The 17,393-nt window shown below is 48.5% G+C and overlaps 1 protein-coding gene across 1 annotated transcript in view; it reads left to right on the top strand.

Moving 5' to 3' along the window:
• The window catches only part of SF3B2 (splicing factor 3b subunit 2), a 355,029-nt gene extending 341,843 nt beyond the window's left edge, over positions 1–13,186 (top strand). Inside the window, exon 21 of the mRNA XM_085625740.1 lies at positions 12,806–13,186. Coding sequence (XP_085481866.1) covers positions 12,806–12,874 — 69 coding nt within the window. The 3' untranslated portion in view covers positions 12,875–13,186. The remainder of the gene's footprint in view (positions 1–12,805) is intronic.
• The last annotated feature ends 4,207 nt before the right edge of the window (positions 13,187–17,393 follow it).

Below are 17,393 nucleotides of genomic sequence, written 5' to 3'. Positions count from 1 at the left end.
AAACAAAAATCAACCATTTGAGCCGGCAGCCCATCAGTGGAACGGCAAGGTAGGAGCTGCATGACGACATTTACTAAATATCCGCCAGCTACGCAAGAGTGTCACAACACTCACAAATATATTCATTTTTTGCAGATAAAGACATACAAGCCTTCACACCTGTTCGAAGAGCGTAAGTTAACACAACACTAAGTTACTTTAGAACACCTCTATTATAAATGAAAACTAAAGTAGACATACTTTTTGTCCTTTCAGCGAGACAAGTCCGAACCCCAACTATAGAACAGCCCTGAAGACGACCTCAGAACCAAGATATAGGTCCCCATTGACAAAGGTCGAAACGCGTCGGCAAAAAAGGCAGAGATCAACAGCAGTAGCAGGGGAGACGAATTTATAACAGTGCCCCTCTGAGCATACATATTCAAACTCTCTGAGCCTTGAAATTGACTCTGCCCAGGACCGCAACTATAGCCAGGACTACAGGAGCTAACCAGCCAAAAGTCCTTACAGATAATCTATATCGGACATACAACTAATGAAAATTTGATTTTTTGGTTGTTTCACATGTAAAATTGATATTTTGTGTATTTTCAAATTCATTGCAATGGTATTTTTGATACTTCACGAAGTCACTGTATAAATGTATATATCTGTCACTGTATATAATAACGTGTCATATGAGATGAAGTAGTTTTCATACTGTCTAAACGAATTAAGCAAAAGAAACAAATGTTCCCAATCGCAGTCATTAAATAGACTAGCTGACATAAAAAACGTGTGATTAATGGTGTCAGAGGTATACCAATTATTGTAAAAATTTAGCTCAGATTCCAGCCTCTGTCATTCCACATTGAATCTCCCCCAACTTTTCGTATCTGGCTTAGTTTACAGCCGTCCCCCACGAAGGAATTGCTAGCCCCCCCCCCCCCCCCCCCCGACACCCTACGGAGGGGGGTGCAGCCTTTGCCCGGGCCATTTCCACAGCCGCTGGCATTTTGCGCATGGGCGATCTCGCCACCCCATTCCCTACGGACCATTTGCTTGAGGTTCTCCATGAGGGCTCTGGTGGCTGGGAGCTGCTTCTTCCCTTCGAGGCTTTGCTCCATAATTCTCTTCTGGGGGCGTCCTGCCACGGGGGATCCGGTGCCCCATTCGCTCCTCCACCGCCACCGTCCTGCTCCGCATGATCCAGTCTGCCTTTCTTTCCACCCAGGGCCCTCTTCTGCAGACTGCTTTCCCTTCCTTACCCTTGGTGTTGTTTCCTCCGTCACGGGAGGCCCAGTGGTTGGATTCATGGGGGCGTAACCTCTTTGCTTCCTCTAGTGCTGCTTTGCGAGCGCTCAACACGCTGTGTGTTGGCCAGGACTACTTACAGTTTGTGGGATTTTGTGGAGTCCCTTCTGTCTTCTGCCTCTCAGGATGGTGTCAGCGCTGATCTGTGGCGCCATGTGATGGATGGCCGGGAGTTGGCCACGTTTATTCTGCATTCAGTCTTGGACGTTTCTGATGCTCTCGGCCGCACTATGGCAAGTTCAGTAGCTCTCCGTCGCCATGCTTGGCTGAGGGATAGCGTTTTCCCTGAGAACGTAAGGGAGCTTCTCGTTGATCTGCCCTTTGATGGGGTAACACCCATGCAGATGCCGCTTTAACGGCTCCTTGCGGGGCTCCGTCCTCCTTCCCCTCCGTAGTCTGGCTTGTCGGTCCTCTGCTACTTTATGGGCGACGTTATCCCACCCCCCCTTTTTTTTTCAGGGGTCTAGTGGTGGGCCTTCGGGGTCCTTAGGTTGACCCCTTTGTGTGCTGTTGGCTGTGGGTACAGCCCCCCCCCCCTCCCTTGGCTTGTGTGGTTCTTGGTACCCGTATGTGTCTGGGTTGGGCCTTCTTTATGTTTTTTGTTTGGCTGATTGGCAAGCCGTCTGTGGTTCTATCTGCAGGTCCTTTATGATCTTGTCCTCTGCTGTGGGATTTTTCCCTAAGAGGTGCTCCCATGGTTTTGTGGAACGTATCATACCCTATGTGGGGTACTTGTAGCTATTGCATAGCTCTGTCTTGCGCTGGGGAGGTATGGTCGCCCCCTTTTCGGGTTCCCTACCTTTCCTGGTATCACTGTATACCGCTGGTGCGGTCTCTTTGTCTTGTCCGGGCGCAGCTCCAGGTTTTGTCATTCTCAGGTGTTCGCCGCATCACCCGACCAGTCTGGCATGCTGTGTAAGGTGTCGATTTGCGGCGTTGCTGCTTTCCTGTCTGGCGTTCGGCCTCATCCTCTGTATGGTGTACCATGGGGCTCGGTTTCTTCTGGCTTTCCTGTGTTCTGGTTGACAGCTTTGGTCCGTCTTCCCTGTCTCTTCTCTTCTGGCTGGTCCCACTTCTCTTCGTGGGTCGGTGTGTGTCTATCGTACGCTCTTCCTTTGAGGGCTTGTTCTGAATCTCCCTGGCCTCTGCGCTCGGCTGGCGCTTGGCTTGTTCTGGGTGCGCTGCTCCATGGTCTTGCCAGCTGCCCGTGCCTGCCCGTTCTGGTCCATCGCCGTGGCCCTTAGTGTGTTCCCTTGTGCCACTGCCTCCTGTTCTGCAGGGGTTTTGCGCACCTGTGCCTTTCTTCTTACCCCTGCGCTTCTTGGCCGTGGAGCCATTCCTGCCTTGTCTGCTGCTTTGCGGCTGATGCCTGTTCAGCTGTCTTCTATCGCTGTGTGTTTTACTACGGCGGGCTCTGCCTCTGGTTCTACCTCTTCTCCCTGGAGTTGGGGTGGTTCTTTTCCCCATGGGTGCTCCTCTGCGGCTGTCTGTGCCTACGAGGGTTTGTGGCAGTTGTCCCTTGGATGGGCTTGGGGTCTCCTAGTATTCCCTTCGCCTTGTTCTTGCTTACTTCTGCTTGGTAGGGGCTGGGCCGCCCTTCTTGTCCCCGTGATATGTCCCTTGCTGGGGCCCTGTGTTTCTTCCTACTGGGGAGGTTCTCTCGCAGGCCCTCCTCCCCTCTGGGTATGGCTAGTGTATCTATTCTACGTTAAGGAATCTGCAGCTAGTAGTCTCTATCGGTAACGATGTATCTGGTAGGACGATTCTAGCCGCAGATTCCTTCACGGCCCGCCCTTCCTCCCCGTTCTGCGAGGACCTTCAGTTTTGTTTCCTGCACTTGCCTCCCTCCGGGTGGCTTGTCTTCTGTGGGTGTCCGCTTCGCTTCCTCCTGGACAGGATGCTTCGGTCTGCTTGATTGTTCCACCCCTTCCCTTATGATACATCGTCGGTTGGTTCATGTGTGCTTCTGCATCCCTCCACCCTGGTCTTTTCTCCAGTGTAGGGGCCTACTTTTATTCTTCTCCCTTCTACTTGCTTGGGGTTTATGATTCCTTTGTAGTCCTCTACGTTGGGGGCTTTTTTGCCTGTACCTCTGCCTTTTCGCTCCTTTCAGGCGATACGGCCCTCCTTGTTGGTGTTGTCTGGGGGTGCATTGCTGTTCCTCCTCTGTTCCGGGCTTGTTGCCCTTCACTGTTGTGGATTGTGCTTGCAGTCTCTCTCTCTCTCTTCTGCTATGGCATTTTTCACACACTTTCTGCCTCCAGGGTGGATGCCGCCTTAGCTTGCAAGGGTGTTTCTTCCTCAGAGCGGTGCTCTGCTCTTTCCCTGCTTCAGCGCTATGGTTTTTTGTACCTTAGTGCTTGGTGCTTTTCCACCTGGTGCTGTTCCTCACCTTTTTTGTTTCTCTCTTTTCTGTGTCACTGTTTTTTCGCACACTGTTCCCATACTCTCCACAGTTTTGTTGTGATGGCTCCGCGTAGTGGCGCGGAAAAGTTATCCGAAGAAAACTTATGTCAGCGCACCGGGGTGGGGCTTATGTGACCTCGCTGATGTCGGGCCTCAGGCGACGTCAGGGTGGAGTCGCGTTGGACCGCCCCCCGGCGCACAGAGATGCTGGGGCAAATAAAGTTTTCCGGGGTCCAGTCTCACGCCTGGGGATAATTCTACGTTAAGGAATCTACGGCTAGAATCGTTTCTACCAGATACATCGTTACCGAAGGTAAGTAACTTGTACTTTGCTTTGCTTATATTGGTGGAAGTGGGGTTCAGCAGTAGGTCCGATTTCTAGAACTGTACCACCATGATTAACGACTACATGATTCTTTTTGCTGCATTGGTTACACACCTGTAGTTTGTTATTATGCAGAACTTTATGTAAAGTTTCAACAACAACAAAAAAAAGTACATGTGCTGGACACAGGTTAAAAAAAACAGTTCCCCAGCTACATTATAGCTTCACTGAAGATAGGTGTGAGAAAGTGCCTCTCTTGACATGGTTAGCCCCCACTTTTTGCCTGGTATTTTATTTGGTTTAGATTGTAGTGCACTATGTCTCTGCCAACCAGGTCCCCTGTGCCGGTGCTTCTTCCACTAAAACAAATCCACAATTGGTGCACTTCAGCCTCCTCTAAGTCCCTAGTAAATGGTACCTTGAGTACCTAGGGCGTGGGAGCTGGAGAAGGTCCCCAGGGAACCTCTCACCAAGGCCATGCCACTGCCCCTGCAGCTTGCATGCCTGTGGGGTGTGAAAAACAACAAAGTTGGCATGCCACCCTGCCTGGGTGTCGTGCCAACCTGAACCACCTAAGATATAGGTAAGTCACCCCTCTAGCAGGCCTTAGTGCCTATGCCAGGGTGTATTATATATCAGGTGTGGGCATATATGCATGAGCAGATATGCCCCTACAATAATTAATTCCATTCTTAATTCCATTCGTAAATATTGTAATGTGCCAGGGAAGCGTTAAAGTGTATGCAGGCTGAAAAACTCGAGTTCCCCAGCACCATGATAGCTTTACTAAAACCAGGAGTGTTTGATACCAAACGACTCCTTTCAATAAATCCACACGGATGCCAGTGTGAGATTTATTAAACCATGTACTCCTAGGGCACCTTAGAGGTGCCCCGTGAAAACCTTCCAACCCTGGTGTGGTCGCTGACTGGCTGTACTCCGACTGCCACCACTGGGCATGTTTCCTGCCCCCTAGATTGAGTGTCCTCTTCTCTCTGAGGCCAGTAACAAAGCACGTCCTGGGTGGAGGTGTCACACCTCCTCCCTAGGATGGGCACAGTGCTTGAGACGAAACTTTTAAAAGCCTGCTGCCTTTGTAAGATGACCCCAGCCTCTGCTGCCATCAGCAGCTGGCCTCCACTGGTTCAGACCTCCACTTTGGATGGGAGAACCGGCGGAAAACGTGGAAAGAATAGGTGGTGTGCCCCCCTTTGCCAACTCCACCCTCTGGTGTGGGAGGCGAAGTTGAGCATACTTTTTAGTCCCAGCAATCTTGAAGGTGAGGGGATCTCTCCAATCAGGGCTAGGTCTATGCTTGCTCCCACAGGAGGGTGGCATAATAGTGGGTGTAGTCACTCCAGGTAAGGGACCCATTGGTCCCTTCCTGCTACTCCCCTGTAACGCTCTTAAATTTAGTGTTTAGGGGGCTCCCCTCAGACCCTGAAACTAGTTCATGCTGACCTAAGAAGAAGAAGTATGAAGAAGACGCCATGCTGCGAAGGCTGAAGACAGTTACTGATTTGGTCCCAGCCCTACCGGCCTGTCTGCAGCTTCAAAGACCTTGCAAAGAAGATGGTATCTGTAGTGCAGCCAGTGACCTCCAGAACCTGAGGAAAACTGCCTGCCTTTGATAAAGACCAGAACTCCCGAGGACAGCATTGACTGCCCCCTCCTGGACTCCACGAAGATGCAGGCAGTGGGAATCCAGAGGCTCGCCAAGCCACGACCAGCCCTGGTAAGAAAAACTCAACATAAAAGGACAACCCTGCACCGAGAAGTTTGAGCAACTGTATCCCTACTTACCTTTGCTGTCGCTGATGATCGAGCAGCCTCCGATTCGATGTCTGCAACCTGTCTGCTTAACAGAGTTTCTCCATTGAAAAGCATTGGGCTCCCAATGCAGTATTTGCACCCAGCCTCCCCAGTTCAGCTGGTGGTGCAGACTTTGTTCTTCCCTGAACCTTGCCCTCTGCTGACCTCAACCTCTGAAGACTGGAACTGTTTTATACTTACCCGCAAAAACACGTGATTGCTTTCCTCCATAGGTTAACATTGAACTGTTTGAAAATTGAACTGTCTACTTTTGGGAAAGACTAAATTATTTTCCCTATAAAACGTACTTACCTTTTTGCAAAGATCTTGGTCTTAAAATAAAACTTCAACAAAACTTATTTTTATAAAAGTGGTGTGTCCTTTATTGGTCAATGCGTGTGCAATAAGACCAGCCTTACCAAGAAATGGACTGGTATGAGGAATTGAGTGAGGCCAGTCAACTGGATACTTCTCCAGATTCTGGACTGCTTTCTCCCCCTAACATGGCTACAGAGGAGGGATCATCATATGTTATGGTGGTGCAAAGGGCAGTTGAGATCCTGGACCATCAGGTCCCTACCATGGTGGTCAAGATTAATATCTTGCCAGAGGTCCTGCAGCCCGGTGTCTCCTTTTCCGAACTCTTGCTGCCCTTCAACAAGGCCTTAACTGATGTCCTACTAGGAACCTGTTCCAATCCCAGCACAGGGGCTCCTGTGAATAGGACAATCAGCCGCCGCCATCACTCTGCACCGGGTGACCCAAATTTCCCCTCCAACCAACCTACACCCGAGAGCTTGGTGGTCCACGCCTCCCTCACATGGCGTGTTCCCTTCCGCACCCCCGGACAGGGAATCGAAGAGGCTGGACAGCTGCGGTAAGAAACCTTTTTTTCTACCATGAGCCTTGCATTGCGGTTGGTTAACAATGCATGCTTATTGGGCCATCACTCCCACTCCCTGTGGGCAACTGTTGAGCAAGTGCTGCCACAGGTCCCAAAGGAGGCCCGGGCCATCTTCTCCCAGTTAGTATCAGCCGGGAGAGATGAAGCAATCGCCATTCGTTGTGGTTTTGACATGGCCGACTCGCTGTGCAGAGCGATTTCATTGCTGGTGGCTGTTCGACCTCACGCCTGGTTGAGGACTTCTGCCTCCTCAAGGGATGCCCTTTGATGGCACTCGTCTCTTCGGAGACAAGACAGACATGGTGCTGCAGCATTTTCAGGACTCACTGGCTACGGCCACGTCCTTTAGCTTCTCAGTAGCCACATTCCCCGTCTGCCTTTTACCCCTTTTGTGGCTGGGTAACCTGTGGGCGCTGCTCGTTGCGACCCCGTGGGTCGGACAGCCACAGTTTGTGTCAGACCCCCACCCAACCTGCAGCCTCAGCCTGCAAACCTTCCTAGTCTGGCCCTTCCAGCTTATGGGCAGCGAGTTGGTGGCAGGATCAGCCATCAACTCCACCACTGGCAGAATATCACATCAGAAAGGTGGGTTCTTCTGTAGTCCAAAGGGGCTACTCCCTCCCCTTCGAGACTTCCCCTCCCTCCATGCCTCCGACTTACCAGACTGACGGAGGGTCACCTGACTTTGCTTCAGGAGGAAGTCATGACTCTTGGCCAAGGGAGCCATAGAGAGGTTCCTGACACCAGAAAAAGGCTGTGATTTTTATTCTCGCTACTTTCTGGTCTAGAAAAAGGACCAGGTTCTTCGACCTATCCTAGTTCTGCGAGCCCTCAACTACTTCTTCAAAAAAGAACATTTCAGGATGCTCACTCTGGCTCAGGTCTGGTCTGTCCTAGACCCAGGAGACTGAATGGTAGTGTTGGACTTGCAGGAATTCACCTAAAGTCCTCTCAGACGCTCCGTTTCATTTGAGCTTTTCTGTACACAGTGCAGTTTCAGGCCTATCCTCCCAAATGGCGAGTCCAGCATATTCAGGCTATGATACCGATGTTTCAGCCTTTATCCTAGATTTCGGTGAGAGTGACTGTGAGGCTGCTGGGGCCTCATAGCCTCCTGCAAAGCGGTACAAAAGGTGGTGGTGATGGACGGAGCATCAGAACCAATCAAACACTCACACCCAGTCAACAGATCTGGGTTTGATCCATCACCATTCTTTAGCCCACTCTGCCACCCCAGTTCAGACATGGCCATATGCAAATCAGTCTGACCCTGTGCCTCATGGGAACAGTCCACCCCGAACTGCCAAGCCATGCCTTTCCTGGACCGGAAACAAGCTTCCTAGGACCGGTTTCTGGCATTTCAGCCGTCTTCAGCCAGGCTTGCTTGAATCCAGTGGCAAAGTGAGCAAGGGACTCACGTCTGAGCATACCCTGCCAACTTATGACGAACAAAGCGGTACAAAAGGGGGTGGTGATGGACGGAGCATCATAGCCTCCTGCAACCTGCTAGTGACATATGCCAAAAAGCGACCTGAAGTTCCAGTGGATGCAGCATCAGGGGAATCTCTTGGCATGGTCCAGATCTTGAAGGAAACTGAACAGGGCCTCCAATGGTGGCTGAACAACCACGATTGGATCAGAGGCAGACCCCTCTCCCTTCCCCAACCACACCACACAGTAGTGACAGATGCGTCTCTCCTCGGATGGGGCGACAAACTGGGAGAGGTGAAGATCAGGGGACTCTGGTGTTTGGCGGAATCCGTACTCCACATCAACATGCTGGAGCTCCTAGTGATTAATTTGGCATTGAAAGTCTTTCTTCCTTTAGTCAAGGGAAAGCTGGTTCAGTGTTCACAGACAACACCACTGCCATGTGGTACTGCAAAAAACAGGGTGGAGTGGGGTCGTGGACCCTTTTGTCAAGCGGCCCTGTGTCCCTGGACATGGCTGGAACAGCAGGGCATATACCTGGTGGCTCCGGTGGCAGATTCTCTGAATGCCAGGTAAACAAACTCAGCCGTCCATGCCTAGCGGATCACGAATAGCGTCTCCATCCCGAGGTGGAAGCAAGGTCTCTTTCGACAGTTGGGAGAGCTTTGGTTAGATTTATTTGACTCTGCCGAGAATGCACATTATCAGCAGTTGTGTCCTGGAGTTTCCAAGGTGGCGCTCGCTCGAAGACTCTTTTCATGACGAGTGAAGCTCAGGCCTCCTATGCTCCTTTCAGCCCATACCACTCCTGTCTAAAGTGCTCAAGAAGATCAGAAGTGACTGGGCTCATATCATTCTTGTGGCTCCGGACAGGGCAAGGAGGGTCTTTTAGCCTGAGCTTTTCCAATAGAGCATCAATCCTTCGATCAGGCTGACTCTTTGCGAGTATATTTTGTCGCAGCAACAAGGAAGAGTCCTCCACCCGAACCAGTCAACTCTATGCTTTCTTGCGTTTAGATTGAGCGGTGGCAGTTGATCGCATTCACCTTTCCTCTCGGTGTTTGCAATGTTATTTTGGTCGCCAGGCGGCCCTCCATCAAGACCTCGTACACCTGCCAGTGGAATAAATTTGTAAAATATTGTACAGGAAGGTCTATTGATCCTCTTTCTTCTTTCCTCTCTCAAGATTTGCTTTTTATTTGACCCTTGCCCAGCATGGCTCTGCACTGGACACTATCTGCCTTCCTGAGGTTGCCAAACAAACCCTCATTATTTAACTCTCCCATTCTAAATTCCTTTTTTAAAACCCTTGCACATATGTTCTCACCTTCCCCTTTCATTATGCATCAGTGGGACCTTAATTTGGTTCTTACCTTCCTGATGTGTGCTCCATTCGAATCTCTGCGCAACTGCCCCCCTATGGATGCTTACCATCAAGACCGTCTTTTTAGTGGCAATCACTTCTGCCAGGAGGGTAAGTGAATTGCAGTCTTTGTCATCCATGCCTTCTTACTTAACAATATTCCCTGATAAATTGGTGCTTCACACTAGGGGCTCTTTCCTCCCAAAGTGGTAGCACCATTCCATGTGGGGCAATCTGTCTCCTTGCCCACTTTCTACACTCCTCCATACCTCTCTAAAGAAGAGTAGCTACTCCACCGTCTGGACCCAAAATGAGCATGGTCGTTCTACCTTGACCAGATTAAAGAGTTCCGGGTGGACTACCAACTCTTTGTTGGAAAGAAAGGCCGCGCGGTGCAGAAGAGGACTATCTTGCAATGGGTCGTCCGATGTATAGAAATTTGCTACACTCTGGCCAAAAAGCAGCCTCCTGAAGTCTTCAGACCTCATTCCACCAGAGCTAAGGCTGCTACTCCGGCGTTGCAATGTCGGTTCCAGTCCTCGATATTTGTCAAGCAGCAGCGTGGGCATTCTTGCAACATTTACCAAGCACTACTGCCTGCACAGTCCAGCCCGCAGGGACTGCTTTTTGGCCGCTCTGTCCTGCAGGACTTCCAAATCGAAACTTTTCTGCTGACCCTCCTCTAGGGATGGTATTGCTTGGGTATCTATTCAAAGGTAAGAAATCTGCAGCTAGATGTCTCTAGCTGATGGACAAGTTACTTACCTTCTGTAACGCCTTATCTGGTAGAGACATGATCTAGCTGCAAAGTCCTTACCAACCCATCCATCGTCCTCCCACTGTGGACAGGTTTCTAGGGTCAGGACTGATCCCTTTCAGAGCCCTAGTTGTTCACAAACACACCAGTGTCAGTGCACTTCATGGCTCCGTGCTTCTGGCTTGGAAAGTCGTTCGTGAAAAGTAACAGATGTCAACGTTCCGAGGTGGTGCCTATATAGGTCACGCAGACGTTATGATGCAAATGACGTCCCATCGAACAGACTAATGCCACCTACTGGCGCGCAGGGGTTTTGCTCGAAGAAGTATCTTCCTGATCACGTCTGGGAAATTCAAAGGTAAGGAATCTGCGGCTCAATCAGGTCTACTAGAAAAGGGGTTACCAAAGGTAAGTAACTTGTCTTTCAGCACCAAGATACCCTTCTTGGTGAACGTGTACTTGCCAAATACACGTTCTGTTCCCAGGGCTTGTCTCTAGGACTCTCTTAGGTCTATGGAGGGCTCCCTCCCTTTTGGTAGGGAATCTGATGAGGCTCCATAAGATGAATTATGCCCACATTTGGGGGGAGGTGGGGTTCTTAACTGTGAGGATTTTTCATTCATGGGGTTCGTCAAGGATGCGTTTTAGCTTTTTCTTTGTATACAAATGATGAATTTAAACATCTAAACAATTGTACTCCAGATGCCCCAAAACTTGGTGGCATCTCTATTCCTGGGTTGCAATTAACTGAAAACACCCTGCTCATTTCAGGAACCCCAGTTGGAATCCATAATTTATTAAATACATTTCATAACTTTTGCAGTTCAAGGGGCTTGGAGATTATTGTACAGAAATCTACATTTATTAATAAAAGATCATGTACATCATTTCGGAAAAATATAACACTTTCAGACACGGTATTGAACTAAGTTAATCACTTTGATTATGTGGGAATAAGGATGTGTTGTTCCCTGTCATGGTTCCTGCACATTGACAAGAGCAAGGCTATTATACTGCATAAATCAGCTGATATTGGGAAAATGTATAGAGCCAAATCCCAGAGGGTTATCTCCTCAGCCCAAGAAGTGCACAAAGCGGTTGTTCAGTCTGCTGAACTGTATGGGGCAGAGGTCTGAAACATGGCTGCACTAGCTTCCCTTATAGCCAGAGAATACCCTTTATACGATCAATACTCACCCTACCACAGAGTGCCACACTTGTTCCAGTATACATTGACCTAGCACTAAAACAGATTTGTCACCTGGCAGGCCTGAGACCCTTGCTCTAATGGGTTAGGATTTGGTCGACCCCTGAATTGGAACCTTACTAGTGGATATATATGCAAATTTGATTAACATAAATATGTTTTAAAAGAAAATAATAACTAACAAATGGAAAAACCAAAAAAGAGATGCATATTAATTGATCTCAAAATATGTTGCATATTCTACACAAGTTTCAACTACTCCCAATTTTAGACCTTTCTAGTTAGTTCTTTACCAACTGTTATTGTACATTCAGGTTCTAATGTCTGCTTCTGGTATTGGCAATACAGTGCGTACCATTTGATAACCATATTCTACTACTCCATGTAGCTTGGCGACTCATCCTCTAACCACTGTCAAGCTACAACTAATTGGTCTGTGGCCATATTTTTTCAAATGATTCCTCACTCTAGGTTTTAATCTGTTAGTCAATATGCAACATGATTATCGATCTGTCCTTGAAAAATTTAACAGACATATGTCAGAGACCATGAAAATTACAATTTACTCCACCTTACTATAGTGTCCTTAAGAACATAACCGCAAGGTCCTATCTGGCTTCCATTTTATTGCTGTATTAATCTGCAAAAGTTTTAGGATACTACCTCCATAAGTCTAAGATATATACAGAAGTGCAGATGATTATTTGTAACTTAATAAAACTACTGTTGTCAGTTAGTTGGTCTCCAGACTCTCAAGTCCTGAGAAACAGCAGTTTCTTCTTGGAAACTCCATACCCATTCTTCCTGGAAACTCCATACCCATTCTTCCAAAGCAAACGCAGCCTGTGTGACCTTTCATTATCGCGGTGTAGATATTTGTTAGACACCAATGTGAGTTGCCCCTCACTTTCATGTTTATATTCTAGAATGTCTGTGTCTTAAAGCCAGGTGTACATATATATGCAGTCTTTTTTGCTTCAAGCTTAGTTGAGTGCATGCGTTTTCTGTAACTCTATACAAGGGTAGTGCCCAGGTTACTGTGAGTGACAGATTATATTTTTAGATATTTTTCCAGTCCTGGTTGTTGCTACAAGCAATTCCCAAATAGTTTTGGAGGGCTAAGAGTACAGGAATCACTAAGCTGTTTCATTGTTTAAAACTGAGAGAACTACCACATCTGAAAGTGTGCTATCCATGTGAATTGGTTCTCTTTAAGGTGTAGTCTGTGAGTGAATGAGACTTGGCCATTTAGAAGGCTGCCTTCTGCCATCTTTGTGCTAAATTAAATGTTTTTCTATGTTCCACAGCAAAAGAAGAGGAAGGCTCAGCCGCAGGACACAAGAGGCGGAAAGAAATACAAAGATTTCAAGTTCTAAACGTTATATTTGGGCAGAGGAGAAGACCTCTCATCAAACGTTCCCAGCAACATCATGAGTTGTGTTTTTTACAGAAACTCCTATAAGTGCCGTCCGCTAACTCTCGGATATCCGTGGTTTGTGTTGGCATACTCATTTTAAAATATTTCCTTCTGAAAAATCCTACACTCACGAATTGGAAGAGAAGAATCTCCTCTGTATTTGAAATTGCCACTGGTGGCAAAAGACTGTTTGCCTTACTGATCCTCTTTGGAAAGGTCTTGGAGGTGGGTAGGGATGTTTTCTTTTTGTAAATAAATATAAAATCTACAATACTGTTGTGGTGTTTTTCATAATGATGTTGATATTTGAATTGTCTCTGTATGCCAGTCACAATTAGTAGATTGCAGTTGTCCTAAATCAGCAAGCTTTTTCAAACTTCTAACTCATTATTGTGCATTGTGGCTTTATGTACATGGGGCTTAAAATACACTGAACTTTAAAATTCAGTGGGTTATTCTCAGATATCAGCATAGCTCTAATCCGTGGCATGTTTTTTTGCTGAGCTTTCTGTAGTGTTCATTGTGCTCAGATTTAAGGATTTTTACCATAATTGGATTGATGCAATGGTTCAGGTCCATTTGTGATGCCTTGTGTGAGAAAGTGCCATCTTTCTTGCATGGTATGACCCCACTTTTTGCTAAATTGCTGAATGTACTTCGATTGAGTGTACCCTGGGTTCCTGCCAATCAGGTGCCCAGGGCCTATGTTCCTTCCTTAAACCACACAAACTCCAAATTGGCAAACCCTAGCCACATGTCAGCCCCTAGTAAATGGTACCCTAGGTACCCAGGGCCTTGTGACCAGGGAAGGCCTCTAAGGGCTGCAGCACTCATTGTGCCACCCTCAGAGGCCCTGTACCCTTACACACACACACTGCCCTTGCAGGCTGAGTGTCTGGGTGCAGGACAAAACAAAGAGTCGACATGGCACACATCACTGTGTACCATGCCCATCACCTACACTGCCAAGGCATATGTCAGCCACCCCTCTAGCTGGGTGCATTACGCCTATGGTGTGGGCACAGGAGCAGGAGCCCTGTGCCCCTACAGTACCCGGGTCCATTCCTGGGCACTGTAAGTGCAGTGCTGTCATTTAAGAATACATGGTGCTGAGAGCTTGTCAAACACGAGCTCCACAGCACCATATTGGCAACACTGAAGCCTGGGAAGTTTGGTATCAAACTTCTCAGCACATTGAACCCACACTGATGCCAGTGTGGGATTTAATGTACTAAGCACCCCAGAGGGCATCTTAGAAGATGCCCCCTTACAGCTAACTTGCAATCCACGTCTGCTCTGAGGCTGCCCAGGCTGCCACACAGCAGACACGTTGCTGGACCCCTGGGTGGGAGAGCCCCTGCTCTCCCGGGCCTGCAACAATGCACATCCTGGGTGAGGTGAGAAATCTCCTCCCCCAGGATGAGCAAAGGGAAGCTTCAAAGGCATGCCGCCAGTTGGAGTTTCCCCAGGCCACTGCAACCCCCCACTCTGGCGGGAAGCTTGGCCGGAAACCCCATACAAGGACAGGGGATGTGCCAGCCTGCCCACCCCACCCCTCAGGTGGGGGAGGCGAGGTGAAGCACATCTCCGGGCTCTCGCCATCTTGAAGATGGGAGGCCCTACCCTATCAGGATTAGGCTACTGCCCCCCTCCCACAGGAGAGAGGCAGGATAGGGGGTGTACCCACCCCAGGACAAGGACCCATTGGTCCCTGGCCTTCACCTACCTGTAACGCCCCTAAATCTAGTATTTAGGGGCCCCCTGAACCTTCCTTCCCCAGATTCCAGATAGAAAAACGACAAGAAGAGCAAGAAGAACAAAGACCTGCCCTGCAGCTGCTAAAAAGAGAAGAAGACACCAACTGCTTTGGCCCCAGCCCTACCGGCCTGTCGACTCTCGAACCTGCACCAGCGCGGCATCCCACGTGGCCAGCAACCTCACCAACCCCGGAGGACCTGGCTACCCTTTAGCTCTAAGCCCCTGGGACTCCCACGAGTAGAGGCTCTACTCAAGAAACCTACTTGCTATCCCTGGCACCAGCCCGGGACCGCGGACCCAACACACTCTGCACCAGCCAAGCCTGGCCAGTGCCGGAGTGGACAAAGACCCTGAGGACGACCCCACGGCGACTGTGACCCCGAGTCCGGCACCCAAGGACCCCCCTCGACATCCCGGAAGAAGCCTGCAGCCTCAGAACCAAGTGCCACCCCAGCCGCGATCAACCAGAGGGTAAGATTCCCGACGTCAAAAGGCACCCCTGCACCCGGCGCCCTGCGACCCCCTGTGCCCAATCCCGGGGTACCCACCTAACCTACAACTACCCAACTTACCTCTCGAAGTGGTGGTGGCACCTGAAACATCCTCGTCCCCGAGCCTGCAGCCTCTTTCCAAACCGGAACATTCCCATTGATTTCCATTGAGCGCCCTAAGGCTCAAAAGCACCCTGCACCCAGCCGCCCGAGTGGCCCTGGCAGTGCCCTCTCTACTCTAACCTACTTCCCCACTTGCCCTGAGTAAGTGACCAGGAGCCCAGCTCCCACAGCCGCGTGGCTTGCCAGACAGCAGCCACCAACCAAGGCCCCCCTATCCCTCATAGGATAACATTGGGCCCAACTCTCTCTGCACCCGGCCGTCCTGAAACCGCTGAGGGTGGACCAACTGTACTTACCTGACACTGGGGGACCCCTGAGTCCATGCCCGGAATTTCAACATTACCAGTCGAGTACTTACCCTTAAACCGCTAACTTCATTTTCCTCATAGGGTAACATTGACTGGCTTTTTCTTCAAAAATCTTCTAAGTGTGAACTTTTCAAAACTGCAAAAATTCACCAAAAATCAGCCAAGTGACAAAAACGAATTTACTCACCTGCTCCTAGGTGAGCTCCCAGTGCTGGATCTTGGTGCCCAGCCCTGACTCTGAAAAGTGTTCACAACTATACTTACTTCTAACTCATTTTTCTCCCATAGGAAACCATTGTCTGCTTTTCTGTGAAATTTCTTCTGTGTCTACTTTTGCAAATTTGAAATATTCTTTTAAAATCGTACCATTTCTGCAAACGAAATTACTTACCTGCTTTTGATAAGGACCCCAGTCCTGGGTCTAGGCACCCAGTCCTGGATTACTAAAGTAACGATAAAGTACTCTACCTGCAATTTGAATTTCTTGCCATAGAGATCCATTGAATGTTTTCTGTGAAATATTTTCTAAGTGCTAACTTTTGAAATAGCTAAATATTATCTAAAAATCATTACAGTTATTAAGTCGACTTTCCTCACTTGATTCTGAATACTGACCCCAGGCTGGTTCTAGGATCCAGACCTGGAATTCCAAAAGTAATCTGAAAAGTAATTTATTACAAATAACCTGAATTTACCATTGAGCTCAATGCATTGTTATGTTTAGGAAATAGGATTGTTTATTGCAACCAACTGTGACTGTTTTACAAATTTATTGCTTGAAACAAAAGTATTTATATTCAACCTCTCATTCTGAGAAAGTATATTTTTACCCCCTTGTGGTTCTAAAAATAAAACAAGCATATATTTTATATATACAAATCATTGGCCTAGAGTTCAGTTATTGAGTGTGTGAAACCATTTGCTGACTGAGTGTGTACAATAAATGCTTTACACTGTCCTCTGGTACTGCCTTACTGCTCGACCAAGCTACCACTTTTGAGAGTAAGGTCATACCTAACTTTGACCTCTATCAGCCTCTGGGGGACTGTGGACTCTGTACACCCTGTACCTATTAGGGAACAGTATATACAGAGCCACTTTCTCACATTGGTGGATCAGCGGTGGGATACAAACTTGCATTTGTTGGACTACTTGGTTACCATCTGATCACACGACAGAACTCTTAAAAATTGCCTTTAGAATTCTGATTGGTTTTTCCAAAATTACTAAAAGTCTTGCTAGGGCCTTGCTTAAGTCCCATTAGAATTTTAGAAAAATAAAAGTCACTATAGTCAGGGTAGAGGGTTAGAACTGTCAGGTTAGAATGTCTCAAACAAACCCAGCTATTAGTGATAATAATAACATGGACCTGGTGGAGGAGCTCGACCTCACACCTTACTTACACTTGTCTTTCAAGGAATTGAGGTCCTTATGTAAACTCAAAAATTTACAAATGGGTCAGCATCCATCCAAACAAGGGCTCCAGGAGCTCCTGGCTGAGTATGCTAAAGACCACCCATCTGAACATGGTGATGGCCAGTCAGATGAGGAAAGGGAAACAGGGGAGGAGGACAGCAACCTCCCCATACTATTCCCTAGGGAGGAGATGGCACCCATACCCTCCAACTCAAGACATAGCATCTGGGCACCTAGAGACCACACAGGTGGCTCTGGTCCCAGAGACAACACTGGGGGACCCCCCAGTGAAGAGGACAGCCTTGTGAGGCTGGCCAAAAGAATAGATCTAGAGTCCAGGCTGCTGGCTCTAGAAAAGGAAAGGAGAGAGATGGGTTTAGCA

This window comes from Triturus cristatus, chromosome 9 (genome assembly GCF_964204655.1).
Source record: "Triturus cristatus chromosome 9, aTriCri1.1, whole genome shotgun sequence".
In the NCBI taxonomy this organism is placed as follows: domain Eukaryota; kingdom Metazoa; phylum Chordata; class Amphibia; order Caudata; family Salamandridae; genus Triturus; species Triturus cristatus.
The sequence above is the reverse complement of the archived record's forward strand: the minus strand, read 5'-3'. Positions and strand labels throughout refer to the sequence as shown.